Consider the following 21,204-nt stretch of genomic DNA (forward strand, 5'->3'; position numbering starts at 1 on the left):
AGCAAGAGCTACAAAATCTCATCTTAACATTCTTCACAAGTTTGGGGTTTTTTTATAAATGAGAATATACATTTCCCCCAACCCCTTGAATAATTTAATTACAGAAAGTCACCTTTTTCAAAGAAAGCCGTATTTTATTGTTTGATAAGTTAATTTAGTTACCTTGATTTGTCTTACTCCTGTAGTGTTGTGTTTAATTATTTTCATTAACATGACTAGCATGGCCAATTAAAAATGGCCATACCCCCTCTATTTTTAATTATTAATTTCAGGTACTTCAAGAACTGATTGAGAATGACTGAGTCAAAGTTTTGGCTATACTTTTATTTACTTCACGTACTATGAACATATACATTACATGCTACAAAAAAATAAAAAAGGACTTTAACTGTCAAGAAAGTGGATAGTGTTATAATACAATGGCACATGTTCATATTTTTCTTCAAACAGGTTTGGTTAGAATCCTTCCCCAAAACCATTAACAAAAAGGAAGTGTTTTACTCTTAAAGATGATTAGAAATATTTGCATTATTAACAAATACAATTCAAACAGATTAACAAGATTTAACCAGGTCATATATTAGTAAAAAGGCTGGGGCTTACCAAAATGAAATATATATTAAAAAACCATAGCAGCCAGTTGTACTTTTTAGTGTGATATAACGTGTAAATGCACCAGAAGAACACAGTGTAATTGAGCATTCTGCTTTCATGGTGTATTTCTAGAAATGATTATTCTAGTTCTAACACCTGCCTATGCACAAGAGACCAAAACCACAGCCAAGGAAGAGACAAAAGATTGTGACCAACATTCTGAGCAATGATTTTTTTGCACGCACTGGGGAGAAGGGAGGGAACAAAGAGAAGAGGATAAACAAAGGCCACAAAAGGATTTCATCTACATGTTCATGACCATAGGTTCTACCTATTTGCCTTGAAGAGCCTGACAAGTTGAAATGTCTATTTTGTCCAAATTCATACTCCTTTCTATCACCTATGAAACAAAATCACATTTCAGCTTAGAACTGAAGAGTGGGAAACAGTTGCATTAATGTATCAGTCAGCTAAAAAAACTGCTTGACAAGAACTTGGGAATTCTAGTGTAACAGCAGCTATTAAGACTCCTCTAGTTTCTTTATTTTGCTCTTTCAAAGTGTACAAATATTCACAATTTATACAGTCTTAACAAAACCACATCTACAAAGTTTGCAGGGTATTTGCTAGTTAATTCAATTCATGTCCTTCGTATTAAAAAGGCAAGATTTGCATAACAAAACTTCAGAAAAACGTTCTTTTGGTATCTTAATTCCTGATTGGAAAGGTACAAATATATGGGCTTTCATTAACTGCAGTTGGCAAAAATACTTCAGAACAGTGTCACTCTAAGGACACCCTGTTATGTTTCTTTTGCAATACCTGAAGAAAAATATAAGCATATAGGGGCAACTGAAAAACTCAGTATTAAGTTTGTTATTTAGAGTGCAGCTATTGAACAAAACCCCTTGAACAGTTACAGCAATTATCAAGATCAGAGGAAACAAATCAGCCTTAAAGAACCTGATGAGTTACAGAACCTAGAGTTAGTTTCTAATTGTTTTTCTCCTCAAAGTAAATTTTGTACTAAGCTAGAAGAGCTCCCACAATCACTGGCACCCCACCCTAACCAGAATAGCAATCCAAGGTAGAACAGAGCTGCCATTCCTTGTTTCCATTCTTACCCCACTGTCCCTGCTGTCAGTTTTTGATAATAATCCTCAGTAGTGCTCATGAGACTGTGATGGACAAGTGTGATTAACGTTAGTCCACAGAATTAATGAGTGCCCATAACCTGAACATTACTCAGACTTGCTGATGGATTAGTTTTGAAGTAAAACAACTAGTACTTAAATAGAACAGAAATATTATAATTTCCAGCATGTTACAGAGTTCTGAGGTAAAGTGTTACCAGTATTGTTGTAGGGTCGGTGCCTTGCAGCAAAGGCCTTTGCAGCACGTGCAACCCATGAGCCATTGGGGTCACATGGTTTGAAGCAACCAAACCCAAGAGTTTCAGTCTGATACTATTCAGAAAAACCTTTCTGCATGGATTATACTGTAGTCAAAGATACAAAATTTAGTTTGGTCACCGGAGTGCTGAGCTTGGAAAACAACCCAGGGTACAGGCAAGGGAGAGTTACTTCAGTGTTTAATTTCAGTTTACAAAACTTACTAAATCCATTCTGATTTATATTAGAGAAAACCAGATAATTAGAAGAACAGACTAAAAAACAACCATCAAGCAGTGCATAATACTGCCTACTCAATGCACTGATTTTCATCATGAGCTAGGAAGCCATATTTATTATGCCTTTTGAGAATCAATCCAGAAGCACACAATTATTTTCCATTAGTTTATTAAAAATAAAATCCTCATGAATTCACTATCAAATATTTTACAGATGGGAATTAAACTAGAAGAGTCCCCAGAGTGTCTTTAAAATAAAACTAATATTTGGTTTGTCAGTTCACCGTGTTTGACACTGATTTGTACTGTAACAGTATTGTACAATATTGAAGAATTCTAGAAAAATTAAACTAGCCCTACACAATTTAATTTTATTGGAAAGCAGTGTCAATATTTTAGTATATTTAGTGAATCAAACACTGCTTTAAAGCTACGTATTAAAGTGCTACGCACGTATTTTTCAGCACTGATATGGAGGTTTAAGCTTCCATAAGCCTTGTATTTGTGGATAAAAGGAGATACTGTGTGTTAATAAAAATCTTAAATTAAAATCAGCTGCTATGTTTGAAGCATCAACAGTACTGAAGAAATCAATCTAGTGTCCACAAGCTTCTAGAATTCTGAGGTTGATTGGATCTGTCATTTACCATGAAAATGGTAAGGATCTGTAAATCATAAGGCTGTCCCCAATGGGCCTTGCATCAGTCCGTGCTGTGCACAGCGAACTGGCCATGCAGGGCACTGCAGAGCCTTTCTAGGACAGAGAACCCAGGATGGAAAAAAACATGGAGAGAGCTCCAGGATAAATTTGTGAAATTTCTATCAAGGTATTGAATTGTTTACGGTTGAGGTTCATTGCCTGAGGAAGAAGCAACATAAGCAATGGGCCCGGAGAGAGCTATAAATGTTCTCTGAACACCTACAGCACTGCTTTCTCCAGCTGCTGCTGCTGCTGGCAAGGTCCAGGCTGCCGTGCACGTGGACATAAGCAGGCATTACAACCTATAATCATGGCCTAGTTCTGCCACTGGACACACGAGTTATCTACTGTCGTACCCTGAATTAATGACCCTTGCTTAAGGAATGGTGGTGTTGAGTCCCAGGGGTTTGCAGGTTATCAGAATGCTTATCCAAGCAATACTGCTTGCAGCGTCGGTCCGAGCTTAGTCTTGATGGCATCTGCAATAAAAACAAGTTGAGATTGTTCCCATCTGTAAGAGCAACTGTTGAGCCACACTCAGCTGAAGTCCTCGTCAGGATTCTGTTGATCCAGCAGACGGACGTGTGTGAATGGAAAGTGACCACGTCTGCCATTACATTCTCCTTCCCATTGACCACTCATGTTAATCTTTGTGACCTTTACCAGCTCACCGACCTGTGGGGTAAGAAATGCACAAGTTACAACCCAGAAACACGGGCAGGAAGAGCTGCCACCCCTCCCCTGGTGTGCTGTCACCCACGTGCACCAGATACACATCTATAAAAAGCAGCTTTAGTCCTGACAGTGTCTCAGACACCAGCCTGCCCCCAATGCCATTCACTCCAAGAAAGTATATAAAGAAATGTACCTAATGAATGAACTGAAGAGCCAGCAATCCAAAATCAATCTTTCAAGTGCTCTTGGGACCTGCCATCAGGTGCTATCCTGAGAAATGTGCCTTGCTAGGCTGACAAAGTCCTGCACCCTGCTGGGACTCCACCCAGAGCCTCATAAAGCAAGGAAGGCTTGCTCTGGACCAAGGGGACACTGATCTGCAAGCTCTACTGCTCCTTCGTTTTGAAATTCCACTTTCAAAGGATCTCTCTCTTCATAGATTATAACAAGTATATAAAGAAGTGCCATAAGGCTGCTCTGTTCTTGCTCTGGGCATCCACAGTCAGCCACTACCAAAAGCAAAGGCAGAGAGCATTGCAGTCTTCCCCAGCATGGATTTCTCAGAGAAATCCCACTGAATCACAGAACTGGGGTTGGAAAAGATCTTTAGGGTCACTGAGTCCAACCATTAACTCAGTACTGCCAAGCTCAGCACTCATGGGACATAAAGACAACTGATGCCCTCTCCTTCCTGCCCATCTCCTATTCTAATCTCCACCCTAAAACTGCCAGCACCATTCCAAAGGCATCACCTCTCATCCCCCTGTGACACAGGGACAAACTGCACGGCAGGCAGTTCAAATCAGGACACAAGTCTAAGTCTGATCAGTCCCCAACTCTGTTTGATATTTAAGTGTACTTCAATTAAGTGGCACTTACACAACCCGAGGAAGCACAATTTACATTGTAAAGACACTCACTGCAGAGTTAATGAATGCACCACTGAAAAGCTGTCTACCCATTTCTATCCCTCTGTAGAATTTTATCAATAATCTGGATTTATGAGCAACGTACAACAGTTTTTAGAATTCTTCCCACATCACAGATGGAGGATGCTTTTGGGATAGATACACTCTATTTTCTTACACTAATACTGCAAATAAACTCTGAAGGTGTGGCCAAAGGCCTCGCTGCATTTCATCCAGAAATTCAATGATTAGAGAGTTGTAGTTTACACAGATGCTCATCAGTGTGTTCCAAATCCATCCAAAACACAACCTCATTATTTGCACTTTCCAGGCAGCTAACAAAGAACAAGGAAAACAATTTCAGATGTTACCAATCTCCATTAACTTACAGGTTTTAATCACTTGCAATCTTCCAACCCCTTTCATGGACATTTAATTAAGCTTCCCATACCTCTCATGATTACTTATCTGGTAATGAGAGGCCCATTGGGACTCTTGCTGTAGCTTTATTTTTGCCTTTTGTAGTCATTAGTACAGACATTTTAATGAATCATATTTTGAAGAAAATCCTCTTATGTATTAGCTACAGGCAAAAAGGAAACCTTCCTTCAGTACTGAATGCAAGCTTCAGCTCTTTAGGAATTTAATCATGCCGTTTGTTTAATTTTGCTACTGCTAATAACCACTGGGGGGTTGTACCAACAAGAATGCTCTGCTGACCAAAACAATACATCAGCCATAATTTAACAAGGATAAGATTCAATGTGACAACACTAGAAGTGGAAAATCTGATCTCCTAATCACAGTCACTACCAGAACAATGTCCCAGATAACTTTAAACTGCTTCAGACCTGGATATAATCTACACATCAGCCTTCACACCAGAACTGTGTTTAACCTCCAACCCACTGGGAAAAGCACAACTTGCACTCAAATTTGCTGTCTTAAAACTGTTGACCTCTGCTCTGCTATCACACCCTAATTAGTGTTCATTAGGGTTTATCTTGGATGCCTTACAATAAACTCACCTGCAAAAGGTGGGTTCAACAGAGCAACGACTGAGTTACAGTATGGGATGCCTGAGGAGCTCCCTCGCTCCCAGAGCATCCTATAGCTGGTTTTTGGTTTCCAGGGGTGTTTCAGAGTCACTGCAGCCAAGGGACACTCAGTTATGAATTCCCCTTACTATAGAGAGCTACACTGGAAGCTACATTTCAGTAATTGTTAAATGAGGAGAGACCTCCGAGATTAAACATCCCTTTTTTGCCAGTACAGTAATTTCATTCTGCAGACACACTGATAGAATTTTTCATTTATTTTTATAAACCTTCTATCTATCTACATCTGCCAAAGCAGACTAACTTTAAGCAAGCATGGACCATTTTACAAATGCTGCCTTAATAAAAAGCCTCCATTAGATCCTGATTAACTGAGAGATCTTTCTAGCTCTACTTCAAACCTCTGCCTAGTAAGCTAGTTTAACCAGTCTCCTGAACACAATACAGACAACCTTTCAGAAAATTACTTCTTATTACACGTGCTGAAGTTTTAAAACCTTTAGGCTCTGAATTCTCCTCACTTGTAGCATTGATTTATGGCAACATTAGTCCACAGAGCATCATCCCACCAAGCACAGCACCTCAGGAACAACACTGTACCCTGCTAGAAAGCCAGGTTTGTCTCAGTCTTCATCAGAAGTTTTAAAACTAAATATACCCCATATGCTTCAAAGCAAAACTGAAGGTTCAAGTGAAGACTTCTGTATGCTGTGGTTTTATTCCAAGTACTCCTCTTTGGTGAGGTCAAGGTGGCAGAGTTCTGCTACTGTTACAAAGAAAAAAAATAAATCGATCGATCTCAGAGTCATTCACCACACAGATCTTCCCTTTTTCTCCTCTATTTTCTCTTAAAATAGACTGAAAACTCCCTGCATAGGTCCAGTTACATGCAAAATAAATGTCAACTTCTGCTGCATCTTTTTTCCATAATAGAGCACAGACTTTATTAGAACATCACCTGCTCTGATCTTCCCTCCTTGAACTCTTCAAAAGCACGTCAGGCTTAAAATAACAGAACAGCACAGATATTCTGTTTGCAGTTTGGGCAAAAACTGTTTGATGTTAAGAATCTATTTTTCTAAGAGAAACAGTGGGATCCACCCCCTCCCATGAATATTGCCAGATTTAAGGATAAGAATTTTCATTTGGAAAGAATCCCACTTGCTGTATTTATAAAGAGGTCTGGGCAAAAACGGTCTCATAAGATTTACATAATGCTCTCTACTAAGTTATCTAAGAAAGAGATCTCTAAATAAACAGAGAAGGAACACCATGAAGTGAGAGGGAATGTGGAAAAAGGAGACAACAAGAAACAGCACTTTGATAGACAAGATGGAGAAGAACCTGGGAGAAATGAAGTGCATATTGCTTTTTTTCCTGTGCAGACATTGAAAGCAACTCAGTAACATTGAGATAGAAAGGGAAAAAAGCTGCAAAGCTTTGAAGGCCGCTAGAAGCAGTGATAAATGGCTCACTTTTAAAAACTAAATGTTTGCAATATTGCATACAGAATAAAGAACCACCACTGCTATTGCATTTCTGAAATGGAGAGGAAGCCAGGAATATAACACCCTAAGCAAGAGGGTCGAGGTGTCAACTGATAAATATTTAAGTCGTTTTAAGAGGCCTACAAAGGCCATTTCTGGACACCAGAAATCTCCTGTGGTCACACAGCCAAGCTGAGCTGTGTCTTCTCAGCTGCCCCTCCCAAACACTTCAGCTACTCAGCCTTTCCCATCAGTTAGTAAAAGACTAGAGGTGTAAGGTAGCTCAGAAAAGAGGTGTTACCCACAAAACTGCTCTTCATACAGCACAGCACTCTTGCCAGATCATGTGAGTTTTGGTGAAGAGGATTGAAGTAACCCAAGATCAGCCCTGGGCACTCACAAGCTGTTCTCCAGCGTGGAAAGCATTTCCTTTCACTCTAAGTTGCTTATGGCCTGGATTAGCAGCATTTCCTCACTCTCCCTATTTCACTCCATGCTCCCAAATCCTGCACTGGGCAGCAGTGTGGGGTTCTTCAGTGGAGTAAAGTGTGAAGTTAAGGCTTAAGAGAATGCAAAATTCAGAAAGGAAAGCAAAAGGTTTGGCTAAATATGCCACAACAGTATCCAGAGGCTCAAAACCAATCTAACATCTGGTAATTACAACAGCCTGCATTCAGGAATGTTCCCAAGCTCCAGGAGGTAACTGGGTGGAAAGGGGAAGAAAGAGACAGCATTTTAGCCTTTGTGAGAGTTTGAAGGGTAAAAATCCTCACACTTCCCCAAAATCTGTATTTCTATATATATTTCTATACCTGCTTCTCAACTCAAAAATATTCAGACCTGTAACAGAATGTGTAGCAACTCAGAGTACATTTCCTACCTACATGGGAAAGAAAGATTTCCCATCTGCCAGGCTGTACATCAATTATCCATCTGCAGCTCATGCTGCATCTCCCAGTTCTGTACCAGACACACCCCTAGAGCTGCCAGATCACTGAAGTCCTGGAGTGCCTTTTGTGCTATGCACCATTACACAAAGTATTTGAGAGTGGAGAGGAGATGCTCTGACTCAGCACAGAAACTGTTTTTTCCCAAGTACTTAGAATGTTATATAAACAGGAAGTCAATTAGGTATCAGGAAATTCCAGAGCCTCTAGCTCAAAGAAAGCCTAGATTAAAGGCTACAATTTACATATCCTAAGGCAAAGGTCTGCCACAGGGAATACCTTAGTCTCAATTTCCTCAAATGTAACTTGGGGGAGAACTATCTGATGTGGAGAGATAGAGCATTCCAGTCACCTTTTTAAGAGGAAAAAAGACAAAAAGGGTCTGTGCAATCACTTGATCCTGTCAGGAAGTGAATCAATCTGGGGAAAACTCAGTGCTTTACTCCAAACCCTACTCTATCAATCACTGCTTTATACCAGACCTAGCAAACTGTGGTGTAAATTGTAAAATGCTCCTCCCTCAAACCTAAACCCAAAGTAATCTGCTTGAGGTGATGCTACAGTTAAACTCTATGTGTGATCATCATCTCAGTCCAGGTAAATTCAAAGTGTATCAATGTTTCCACTGATTGCTTCAAAACTGCTGACACATTGGGGAGAAAAAAAATACCCAACACAACACAAACCAACAAACCCAGCACACCTTGTACAGATTGTGGTGAGGCACACAACAGCAAACACAGGTTCAGACACACAATTTATGAGCTGCTCCCTCTCCCTCCCTCCCCCCCAAAATAAACATTTCAGAACTGAAAACATGGATGGGGAAACACTTATGTTAGTGATGGTTGACAACAGACACAATACTGGTTCAGTACCTAATAATAATCAACAATAATCTAATTTACAAGTGACTAGAGTCACTCATGTTATCCATAACTTATTAATCACGATGTAAAACCAGTATTACAAAGCTTTTCCCTTTCTCATTCCTCCAAAACTACCACGTGAGCGAAAGGGAAATCCCTTGAACAGATCTCTTCCTTCTAAATTTTGCCCATTATGTACCTCCAAAGCCAAGGCTGTCTTGTCGTAGGCATTAGGGACTCGCTTCTGGATAACCCGGGCATAAATAGGGCCATTCTGAAGGTTAGGGAGCGGAGTGTTGATGCTGGGCTGGGCATAGGGCCCTGGCTCCGGCCCACCCAGTGGTTGTGGGTGGGAACTATCCTGGTTACCTCCAATCAGAGTGGGGACTGAAGCAGAGGAAGGTCTATACTTCTCGACGTAAGGAACGGGTATCATTCCCCTCTTCCCTTCGCTGTCTTCTGCGTTCCACCACTGCTCTTCAGGTTTGTCCCGGATTCTCAGTATGTCTCCTTTCTTAAAGGGGAGATCTTCCTCATCATTGCCATTAAAGTCAAAGAGAGCTCGCACATACTCGGCCTCCTCCTGCCTGAGGATGACCCCGCTATTCTGCCTCGAGCGTGAAACGGGTTCTATCAAGGTTGTAGTGTCCAAATAGTGTATTTTGTAGAATTCCAGTAAAGATGGCAAAGAATCAAACTCTTGGTCACCTATTCGAAATCTGGTGGGATTCGACCCTGAAAAGAGAAGGCAACATGTCAAAGAGAGCATTAAAACTATAAATCAAACATTTGAGAAGACAAATACATTTAAACAGAAGTATTTCAACACCAAATTTGATCACCTTGACATCATATTCAGCTTTTTCAATCAAAGGCAGCACTATCATGATCATGAGTACAAGTTTTTTTAAAAAGATTTTGTCAAGGAAGGAAAAGAGAAAATTCTTTGGCACCACCAAACTTCCCGAATTAGGATAAAAATATCTTTGTTTCTTTCAATGCTATATGGACCCAACAGATGAAAATGTTCAGTCCATCAGGGCTTCTTAGGAGTTTGTACAATTCTCCTGTTTTATACTCTAAATAGAGGAAGTAAATTTTGGTACCATTTAAAGGAAATTTTTTTTTAAACTCTCTTCTGCTGTTCAGATCTATTTCCAAAGAACACTGCAATAATGGTCATTTACCTGTTGTAATATCTTGGGTTAAAGGCATGGACACTACAGAAAACTGCTTTGCACAGCAGCAAACAAGTGATGTCAAAGAGCAAATAAAGTTATTTTTCCTTTTGATAAAAGGTACCAGTAAAGAAAATTATCTGCATTTTATGCAATGCAAAGCAACAAAATATATTTTCATAAAAGGTATGACTCAGCCTTGTAATCTCAAGTCTTGTAACTTCTTTGCCACATTTGTCAGATAGAGCCTAAGCTATGAATCCAAACTTCAAATACACTGGAATACAGATGATGTTCACATCCAAGCTATTACAAGCATCAAAGTGCAGAATATCCATTTTCAATCTGTGTGCCTTTTTTTTTTCTTTCCATTTTATGTTCTTCAGGCTCAGCTGAGGAAAAACACACACATGATGTTCTATTTCCACCAAGCCCCGTGCAATCAGTTATGGGAAGAACTGGGGAAGGCTGGGGGAAGGGAGTGCAGATGAAAAGATTTATACTTTAATGAGTAACTCTTTTAGCAAGAAAGAGATGCTTACTTTGCAAGTCTGTTTTCTCTGCAGGGAATATCTAACAGTCCCAAACCCTAGCTCTGGAGTACAAAGCTAGCAGAATTCTTCAAGCTGTCACTGATCCAAAACTCCCTGCAAAGTAGCACTGTCAGCATGGAAAGCTAATGTTACAACAAGTTCTTTCAGGAGAGCAAAAAGGGGTTCTAACAGAGAAAAGGGCAGATTCAATAAGATCAACACAGACAAACACCCGAGAAATGAGTTCTGAAGTATCCTGAAGGAACAGGAGCATTAGTGGAGCTGGTTAAGGGAAACTGGAAGGAGCAGAACTAAGTCTTTGGAAAATGCACGTTTGCATGCTTTAACAGCCCTGAAAAGCTCTCAAAAGAAATGAATACAAACTCAGTGAGCCAAAACCCAAAAGCAATAACCTTAAAAAACTGCAAAAAAACCCTGCAAACTGGCACCACCAAGAGATACAGGAAGTTAATGTCATCATCAGTGACAAAGGCCAGTCCAGCATGGGAAGAGAACTAGGAGTCCATCATATTCTCCCAAAGTGCAGTGCTGAGAGGATGCAAAACCCCCTCAAGTTGCTGAGATGTACCTTACAGGTCTAGACGTGGCCAGAACCCTGGAATTTCATCCCAGGGACATTGTCAGCTCTGGGGGCTCACAGGAGATGAATTCTGGCTGCACAGGCAGCATGCCTACAGCACTTCAGAAAAGCTTGGTGGAAATCAGGATCTGGGAATGCTGCACCTCCACTAGAATCAGAAGTGGGAAACCAAGTGGGAAATACATCAGGTTTCAGACCAACCTGGTGACAGAAACAGGAGCAAATATCTAGCACTATTTTAGCTGTGAACCTTTAAGAATCAAGGCTTGACATTTGAGTAAAAAGTCACGGGAAGTTTAAGAGCAGGGCAGCAAAGCTCTTTGCAGCCATATGGAGAAGACTGAATCTCAGGGAAGTTCACTGACATGGAACTTATTTCTGTGACAGAAATAGAGCCTGAAACCAATTTACCTCAGTGAAACCTGCTACAAGCTGACTCAGCCAGGGGGCTGAGCTCTGTCTCAGCAATGTAGGGATTCACAGAAAAATCTTCCCAGGTCACAGGGAATGAGCAGCTCATCAATAACATTCACCAGCCTGGTCAATCTTCAATCTTCATCAGGATGAACAAGGCATTTTGGAGTGTCTTTTTTTTTTTTTTTTTTTTTTTTTTTCCTTTTGGAACAGCTTCACCCTCTTGAATTAATGCACAACAGCCTGAGGGACTTGCCAAGTGTACCTGAATACAAGTTGGACTTTAAGAAGAAAATCTTCTGGAACATTATGTACAGGGAAGGAGTGACAGAAACCACTGTACTGTATCCTGGAAAATCAGGTCCTAAGAGGTGTTTTGCACAGCTGAACAACAGAGGACACAGAGCCTCCAAATTCTGGGATTGGAAAGATCAATGCACTCCTTGAAGGGACAGAGAGAAAAGCATCAGAAAGGAGAGATGTTACCCTCACAAAGACCACACTGCCAGAAAACCACGTGCATTTCTGATGCTTTTCTTTTAAAAAAAGTAAAATGTAAGGCAACTACAGAAATTTGAGAAGATCTAGAACAAGAAATCTACAAACTTAATCTAAATTATCAATTTAATCATCAATTAAAATAAAGGCAGCGACCTCATAATTATCTGGAGAACTTAAATAGAAGACGCCTAAAATTTAGCTAAAACAGGCATTAAAAGGACAATATAGTTGAAAGTCACAGTTGATAAAATGAAGATTGGAAATAAAATACAATTCCAGCTTCTCAAGCAAGTGGAAAACTTTCCACCAGTTTAAGTCTTTTGCAGATACCCTTGTTCAGCTACAATGAACTAAGCGATGCTCACATGCAGTGGAGAAATTATTCCACTCCCTACAGGCTCCCAAGTTTTGTCATTCCCTGGTATAATGAAGTTCAAAGATTAACAGATTTTGGGCTCAGAGGAATTCTTCAGCCTCTCGTTTGAACTGCAACACTGCTCAAACCTGCAGGCCAATGGAATCATCCAGGCAAGATTTAACACAAGAAAAAGTCACAGCAACAAGGTGAGTGGGGTTTTTTTGGGGAATAAGAGCAGTTTCCCTTCATGATCCTGGGATTTCTCTTGAAGGCACAAGTCTGAGCAGCACAGTGTGCACATCTTCTGAGGGCTCCCAGGAAGAACAAAAGCATGGAAAGGTGAGTTCCTGGAGGAACTTTAGTCACTTCCTGTGAAAGCTGGGACACTTGAGACCTGGAAATTCTCCTTGTGCAGCCTGGCACAGCTGAAGGAGAGCTGCTCAGGGAGTACCTCCACCACCAGCACTGCTCAGCTGAGCAACGTGAACTTTTTGTACACGAAGCACAAAGGGCTGAGTATCCTCTTCCTTCCTTACTGCATCTCCACTAACCTAACTCCAGCCATCTCAGGATGCCACAACACAACCCCTGCTCTCCAAAAGTGAGGAAACAGTTAAAATCCAAAGGGTCCCAGTGTTGAAGAAAGTTTCAGGCCTGGCTCATAGCAGTTCTCTGGTTATGATGCACATTCCCTCCTGTCACAGCCCTCTGAGTCTGTGCTGCCTTTGTGTCAGCCTGGGAAACAGTGCTGGTATATGTTTTAAATATTGTACAGATACTGGGGAATTAGGGCTATAAACCACCCAATGTTCTGCTGATTGGGCAGATGGTGAAACCACTGAGCAACTTCTTGCTTTCTCACACATCTCAGGGGTTTGCATTTCTCTCTTCACTCCAATTGTTCGTGTCAACAGGGAATTTTCTCTTTATTCCCAAGCTTTGGGAAGCTTTTCCTTCACGGAAATACAGGTCTTTACTTTTGCATCTAGTTTTATTCTGTAAGGGTGGCTCCCTTTCCTAATTCAGAGTTTAGGGCCAGGAAAGCAGTTCTTATCACACAGGGCAGCAGTGAGACACCCCGGTGATGTAAGCCACTTCCTCCCGGAGCATATGGGAGCTGGGCTCTGAAGGCACCACATTCCAGCCCTTGTGCTTCCCCCACCCCCACAGGTGGGGTTGTTCCTTGTTCTCAAGTACCTTCCTACTCCTGCTGAGCTGAGCAAATAAATCCATGAATGAACACCCTATAAAAACATAAAACTCTGTTGAGTGGAAGAGCCCTGAGCATACCAGGAAAACATTCACTTTAGAGTTCCAGGCTCATTTCTGCAGATTATCAGAGGATAAGAGCAGATGTCTAATACAGGCACTTTCTAAAGTTACAATTAGTTTGCATTTAAATATATTTTGATCTCAATATAAAAATGAAAAAAAGAAAACCCAAGAATCAGTTCAACCACTCACACATCCCTAAAGCCACTTCATCCAGAGCTGAGTGTGAGTATCATTCTGTAAGGATTCTATCATTCCAGGAAGTTCAGTCTCAGTGGAAGCAATTTAGAAGCATTAAATTCAGAAACACGTTCTTAAAACTCATAAATGGTGAGAACATCAATTTCTGCATTTTATCTGTCATATTTGCCTACTTCAGACAGACAAATTTAATAAAATAAAACTTCTATCTTTATAATGCTGCACTCTCAACAGAGAGCATTTTTATCTTGAGGTATTTCAGGCATTTTTTAGTGCATATCACACATTTTTACCCCAAGCCCTCATGTCAAATTGCAAACATATGATATATTTAATATTTCCTCTGCTGTCCATCAATGCTAGTGCCTGCATGGAACACTTTGTCTTGTTTGGGATTTCTTTAGCCATAACTGTGATACTTCATCACAAATGATCCATTTCCACTGAAAACAAAATGTTTTTCTTTCCCATAATTCAGTGATTTATCCTATTTTTTTTAACATCCTTAAAATATTCCAGGAAGACATAAAAAGTTCTGTTCAATTCTTTTTTCTTTGTTATGCTGAAAAATCACCTGCAAGAAGTTAGAAACTGCAGCATCAAAAGTCAATTTAACAAAGAGTTTGCAAGTTTACTTTATACTTTAGAAATCAAATAAAGTATCATGTTTTTGTGACATTGTGATTTCTAGGGAAGCCAAAGCTCCTCATCTCGTTCATTCTCTGCTGAGGCTTCTCTGTCCCTGAGAGCAGCCAGGAATTTCACAGACACTGAACAAAAATCAAGCTAAGAACCCAATCTGGAATATTCACATTTTCCAGAGAGACCTGTGCATTTGCCAAACAATAAATTGCTAAAAAAAAAATTGTACCATACTGAAATAGTATTGATTTTGTTTTTCCTAATGTTTTAGCTTGGCCACAATAAACAAACAGGACAATTTCCAAATATTTAACTCTCTTTACTGCATTAGCTTCCCTACCCAAACACAAAATCATCTTCAATCTTCTGCTAATGTTTTCACCTCCCTTCCACTGCAGAACAACCTCCCACTTATTTTTTTCTGAAAGAGCACCTTAATTACACTTCAAGTATAATTTAATATACACCTCCCCAGCACCTTCTTTGGTTGGAGTGTGAAGACAGCCGTATCAGCATGGAGGCACGATTTAATTAAAATTACTAAAATCAGCGTGGGAGTGTCTGTAGTGCAGGAGTGATGCATCATCCCTCCCCAGAACATCCAGGGGACAAATAAAAAGGAGACCAACCAAAACATAATTATACTTTTTCAGATATATTAAGCCTACTGTGCCACCAGCTTACACAGCTACTCTTTTAAAACAGAAGAGAATTACAAGGTACTTCATGATTTTAACCAAAGCCAGCCCACAGAATACCACAAAATGTTACTGAGCTTAGGATGTAACACAAGAAAAAAGTCAGGATGGCTGTACTGAAGTGATGCCACTGTTTTTCCAGAAATGAGCTGCTCCCCAAAAAACAACTGCCCAGAAGTGACAGACACTGACAACCCAATGTTTTTACTGTCGTCGAAATCCAATTAGGTTGGTAGGATTCACAACAAACCATCCTGGTCACTGACTGCTCTACACAACACCAGCCATCCTTGCCAGCAATTCCAGCACCAAACCTCTGTGTGTACACACATGAAACAAGAGGGAACCCACCACATTGTGATCCCCCACAGCAGCAGTAACTGCCACTTCCAGCTGGATTCAGCCACCTTTAACTTCTACCTGTGGAGCTCTGTAACCTGAGTGCACTGTGCAGCTCCAGGAGGAGTTCAGACTTTCTCAGTTTTTCCAATCTGAAATGCTTCTCCTGTATGACAGTGCAAACCTACTGGCACTAAGTTTGGTTTCTCTAACGTTATCTCCTTAGTCAACCACTTTGTGCAGAGACTGAAAAATAAAACAAGTCTTGTTACATCTTTCCCATATTGGTCTCTTTTTCCACCCACAAAACTACACCAGAGTGTCTCTGTCTACCTTCTGCCAAGTAAGTTCACCAAAGCTTTTATTACACAGGTTTACTATAATAAAAATTATCTAGTGGCTCCTTGCTGAGATGCCAACCACACATGCACATCATTTTGCAAGGATTAATATCCAAACTCGAGCAGTTCCATCACCAACTTCACTAATTCCCACAGGAGGAACACCAGTGCCTTTGGACTGCACGTTCTGACACATCCAAGGCTTCTGCACTGCTGGGGTTTAGTTGGACTAAACAGCAAAAATGCTGCTTCTCACAGAGCTTCTCCCTCTGGCGCAATCAGCACATTCTGCACTTGAAGTGTTACACTTCAACGTGTTGTTTTCATTATTACATGTTCAGTTGATGAGAAATAAAATCAAACTTCTCCTTTCCAAAGGGAAGAAACTGAATCTCACATGTGATTTAAAGAAACCATTGCCTTTACATCCCGAAGAGTTCCCACACTCAAACTCCCCACTCGAACTCAGCCTCCCTGATAACGCAAAACTGCCTTGTCAGAAGTCAGACTTTGGGGATGACACTTCCAAAGAACCATCTCGCGGTGGAGATGACACGGAAAATCTATGAATAATCGCTAAGGGCCTCAGGAAAACAAAGAGGTGCGAGGTTGGAGCTGCAGGATGCCCAACTCCAGGACGCTGAATTTCATGTGGCACAGGACGGCAGGTGCGGACAGACAGCTCGGCTCGGGCAGCGGCCCCAGCTCCGGAACGCGGCTTAATTCCACCACAAAGCGCTCCAGCCTGCAAACACCGCCCGGGCGCCCGGCGGAGCCGCCCCGGCTGCCCTGCCCGGGGCTGCGGGCACCGCCAGCCCTGGGGGTCACTCACCCGGGGCCCCGGGGCCCTCGCCGCCGGCCCGCCGGGCTCCCGCCGGCCCCAGGCTGTTGACGATGTAGTGCGAGACGCGGGAGCTCTCGGACACGGACAGCACGAAGTCGCCGGGGATGGTGCCCGAGTCGCGCACCAGGAAGGTGCCGTGGCGCTGCCCATGCAGCAGCGATACGGCGTCGGCGCGGCTCAGGCGCCCCCAGTACCAGCTCGCCCGGTCCTCGGAGTCGAACTGCCCGGCCATGGGGGCCCCGCTCCTCCTCCTCCCCCGCCCGCGGCCGCCGCCGCCGCCCGCGGAGCCGCTCAAAATGGCGGCCCCGGCCCTGACCTCACCTACCGGACGTGACCGCACGCGCGGGGGCGTGACGTCATCTCCCCGCGCGGGCGGGGCGTGGCCGTGACGGGAGGCGGGAACGCGCTGCGGGCGCTCGGAGCGGCGGGGACCGAGCGTCAATGCCGGCAGCGGTCGGCTGCGAAACAGCGCTGAAATCATCCGCTCCGGCACCGAACACCACCTTGTTAACCTCATCAGAGTTACCCTCACCTCACTCCTCACCAGAGCGCTGCGTCCGATCATTTCTCGAACACCTCCAAGAACGGTGATTCCGCCACGTTCCTGGGCAGCCCGTTCCCATGTCTAATGACCTATTCTTGGAAGAAGTTTCTCCTGATGTCCAGCCTAAACCTCCCTTGACACAGCTTGAGGCCGTTTCCCCTAGTCCTGTCCCTTGTTCACTGTGAGCAGAGCCTGACCCTCACCTGGCTCCAGCCTCCTTTCCAGCAGTTGTGCAGAGCCGGAATATTCCCCCTCCTTTTCTCCAGGCTCAGCCCTCCTGGTTCCCTCAGCCTCTCCTGGTGCTCCAGACCCTTCCCCAGCTCCGTTCCCTTCTCTGGTCATGCTCCAGCCGCTCGTTGTCCTTCCTGAATTGAGTGGTCCAGAGCTGGGCACAGCGCTCGAATGTGGCATTAGCAGTGCCCAGCACAGGGGGACAGTCCCTTCCCCGGCCCTGCCGCCACACCATTCCTTGCATGAGGAGGCAACAAAGATGGGGAAGGGTCTGGAGAGAAAGATTTATGACAATAGACTGAGGTCACTCGGTTTGTTCAGTCTGGAGTGCAGACCTCATTGTGGTCTTCAACATCCTCCTGAGGGGCAGCACCAACCTCTGCTCTGTGACAGCAGGAGGGAAGAGCAGGAGCTGTGCCAGGGGAGGGTTAAGTTGCATTTTAGGAAAAGGTTCTTCCCCAGAGGATGCTGGGCACTGCCCAGGCTCTCCAGGGAATGGGCACAGCCCCAAGGCTGCCAGAGCTCCAGGAGAATTTGGATAACGCTCCCAGGGATGCTCAGGGTGAGATTGTTGGGGTGTGTGTGCAGGGCCAGGAGTTGGAATGGATGATCCTTGTGGGTCCCTTCCAGCTCAGGATATTCTGTGATTCTGTACATTAAAAGCTGCAGCTCACTGTGTTTTCCTTCAGGGCTGTGCCAGCAGCTTCTGTCCTCATCTTTCCTGCCAGCCAAATCTTCCCACCCCAAGACTGTGCCAGCACAGCTGCTTTTCATGGGACTACACACTGAATTGGGCCAACGAGCTGTTCTGGGTTAAAAATAGCCCTGTGAAATAGAAAATTTCATTTTATTCAGGGCAGTTCACTGACTGAATTACCACAGAGGTCTGCAACAGGGAAGAGCTTCAGTTCCACTGGTGCCACAGAGGAACAATGTGTGTGTGTGGGAGTGCACAAATTAAGAATTATATCTGTAAGAAACAAAGCAATATTTACCACTTCAAGGTCTCTTAAATCCCAGAGTAATATCTGTCAACGTGTGTAGAATTCTGCTCCAGCTCTGCTCAGTTCTGTCAGCTTTTTTTCCAGAAAGGAATATGCTTTTTTAACTGTGTGGTCTCCCTGTGGCAGCACTTGCATAAACAATGTTAGAGCACAGCTGTGAGGGTGCAGTGCTCATCCCTGCCTCCCAATATCCTGCTTTTTTGTAGGGCCCTGTAGCTGTCTCCTGGATGGGACTTTGGCACCGTGTCAGGTAACCAGGATTGTACTGACCTTCACAATATCCCAGTGAGAAAATATTCTGTATTACAGGTGGGGAGCCTGTGCTTCATCAAATCCATAAGAAAACACCAGGTGCTTGATTTCAGCCTCACAAATGAACATCCTTCCTCTGCTGATGCTGTTCTCTCTCCAGATGGACTGGAGGCAGGAGTGAGCCCTGATCCATTCGGAAGCCAGTCCCAGTTTCCGTGGTGATGTATGGGGTTTGCTGGCCAGCTGCAGGAACAGCACACACACTTCCATGGGTTTTCCACAGGTTTGAAAAGCTGCAGATCCTTGCTGAGAGCCCAGGACAGCAGGAGAGTTCAATCACATCTGCAGGAACACATGTTCGTTCTGTTCAGCATTCACAGACCTCAAACAAACAATCAAATCAACCAAGACTTTATTGGGGGAAAATTCACCATTTTTCTGACTCCTGCCAGGCCACTGCAAAAAAAGTCTCCTTTTTTGAGGGCCCACTGACTGTTCTTTATTCCCCTCCCTTCCCGGTCCCCATCTCCTGTTTTCAGCCGATCGCGAAACTGCAGGAATCGGTGTTTTCCAGCAGGTTTTGGTTTTGGTTTTGGCTCACGCTGGGAATTCTGTTGCACGAGCTTCCTCTGGTGGTCAAAGCGGGGAAACCAATAACGTTCCTGCCTTAAATCGCTCCCGTGGGTGTTTTTATGCTGGAATGATTCCATGGGATCATGGAATAGTTTGAGTTGGAAAGGACTTCATAGATCACCCAGGTCCAACCCCCGGCCGTGGCCAGGGACACCTTCCACTAGGGCAGGATGTTGAGAGCTCCATCCAACCTGGCCTTGATCACTTCCAGGTTTATCCACAGCTTCTCTTCTACAGTCCCTTTCTCCCCTTCATTATTTGTAAAAGCCTTTCCTTACTTAGCATTTCTGATAATGACTGGTAGCCTTTCCCAAATTTCTTTTTCCTCCCCTATTTAAATGCTGCATCCCTCAGGAGTTTATTACCCTTGCCCCATCCCTGCTGCACAAAGGCTACAACAAAGCAGAGCCCTTCTGCCCAAGCCTGCTTCCTACAAGTTTGAAAACAATTAACATTTTAAGAGTTTAGGTGATCTTTCACAGGCAGAGAGATTTCAGAGAGGAATGTGAAAGAAAAACAAAACTTTGGGACACAGTCGAAGAAGAATGAAACTAAATCGGCTTGAAATGCTGAAGAATTCACTGTTAATTAAAGATCCTGAAAGGAATTGCAAAATATTGTGAAAACATTCTATTCATCCACCTGGCAGTAAAAAGCCCCACTGGTACCCAGGTTTGATTTCCCTGTCCTGATTTTATTGTCTCAACCACTTGGCCAGAGATTATTTTTTCCCTAAGAAGCTCTAAAATTTTGGCAGTGTGTCTAAAGCCACAGTCAATCAGCAGAAAGTTTCTTGCTGAGTTCAATGAGTGAATCTTGAAAAGGTGCCAGGTATGGCAGGCTGTAGTACAGCAATGTTCTGCCCGAGGTGACATCCAAGGGATGTTAAAACAAAATCAGGAAGCACCTGGATTAGCCCAAGGTTCATCTGCACTCTGCTGACAGCAGTGCAAGGTGACCTGGTGTCACATAACCCTGTCCCAACTGCTCCTTGAAGGGTTTGGCTTTATCAAGCTAGATCATATGGCAATTAGAAAAGTAAAACTAAAGGAGAAGTTCCATCTCCTGGTTTATTTTCCCTGTGACCTGAAGAAACAGCATTTCTTCCACAGAAATGTTTCCTCTTGCAATTAGTTCAGACTCAGCTGCTCACAGGAGATGCCTGTATCCTGTTTATTCCTTTTCTTCATCTCATGTGGCCTGGAACCTGGCTTCACACCTGGCTTGGAAGTGTCACCTGTGTCAGAAGTTCCTGCCAGGTGCTGCTGTGGGATGTCAGCGCCAAATGTAGCACTTTTGGTGAAAAGTGACATGAGCCATTGTGTAACGAGCTCTGCGTGAAGACTTGAAAATAAATAATATTGGAGTGAGTGATGGGTGGAATGATCTCTTGATCCTGCTGGGAGGAGCCTTTATGTAAGGGGAGGAGCCTTTATGCTGCCAGCTGGGAAATGTCTTTGTGACAAAGTTTACATTTGAATTTTTCTGGGAAGTACCATCAGTTCAGAGGGAAAATGACGTGTCACAGGGGATGGGCTGGAAGGGCTTTATTTGTAATGTGCAGAAGTGAAGTGTGGAGCAGCCTGAGCTGGAGGGAAGGGTCCTGCAGCTGGAGAAGTAATAGGAATTCTTAGTGGTGTGATGATACCACACAAAGACAATGGGATGTGGCTGTGTAGTGTGGCAGTTGTGAAATAATGATGCCAAGGCAGGAGCAGCTCCTCAGCTAGAACAGAGCTCTGGTCTGCTG

The 21,204-nt window shown here is 43.1% G+C and overlaps 1 protein-coding gene across 4 annotated transcripts; it reads right to left on the reverse strand.

Annotated features, from left to right (window-relative positions):
• Positions 1 to 303: 303 nt before the first annotated feature.
• On the reverse strand, positions 304 to 17,105 carry CRK (CRK proto-oncogene, adaptor protein). 4 transcript variants are annotated; one of them, XM_088177146.1, is made up of 4 exons: positions 16,779 to 17,103; positions 9,068 to 9,603; positions 6,224 to 6,328; positions 304 to 3,599 (listed from the first exon to the last, which is right to left on the reverse strand). In XM_088177146.1, the coding sequence occupies exons 1-4, from the start codon at positions 17,020 to 17,022 to the stop codon at positions 3,462 to 3,464; spliced, it is 1,023 nt and encodes a 340-aa protein (XP_088033272.1). In that variant the 5' UTR covers positions 17,023 to 17,103; the 3' UTR covers positions 304 to 3,461. The 4 variants fall into 4 exon arrangements, 3 of the variants coding, with proteins under 3 accessions (XP_088033272.1, XP_014732056.2, XP_088033273.1); XM_088177147.1 differs by having other exon boundaries at positions 3,461 to 3,599; positions 6,166 to 6,328; positions 16,779 to 17,105; XR_001403127.2 differs by having other exon boundaries at positions 3,583 to 3,599; positions 6,224 to 6,331; positions 16,779 to 17,105.
• Positions 17,106 to 21,204: the final 4,099 nt, after the last annotated feature.

This window comes from Sturnus vulgaris, chromosome 21 (assembly GCF_052056855.1).
Source record: "Sturnus vulgaris isolate bStuVul1 chromosome 21, bStuVul1.hap1, whole genome shotgun sequence".
In the NCBI taxonomy this organism is placed as follows: Eukaryota; Metazoa; Chordata; class Aves; order Passeriformes; family Sturnidae; genus Sturnus; species Sturnus vulgaris.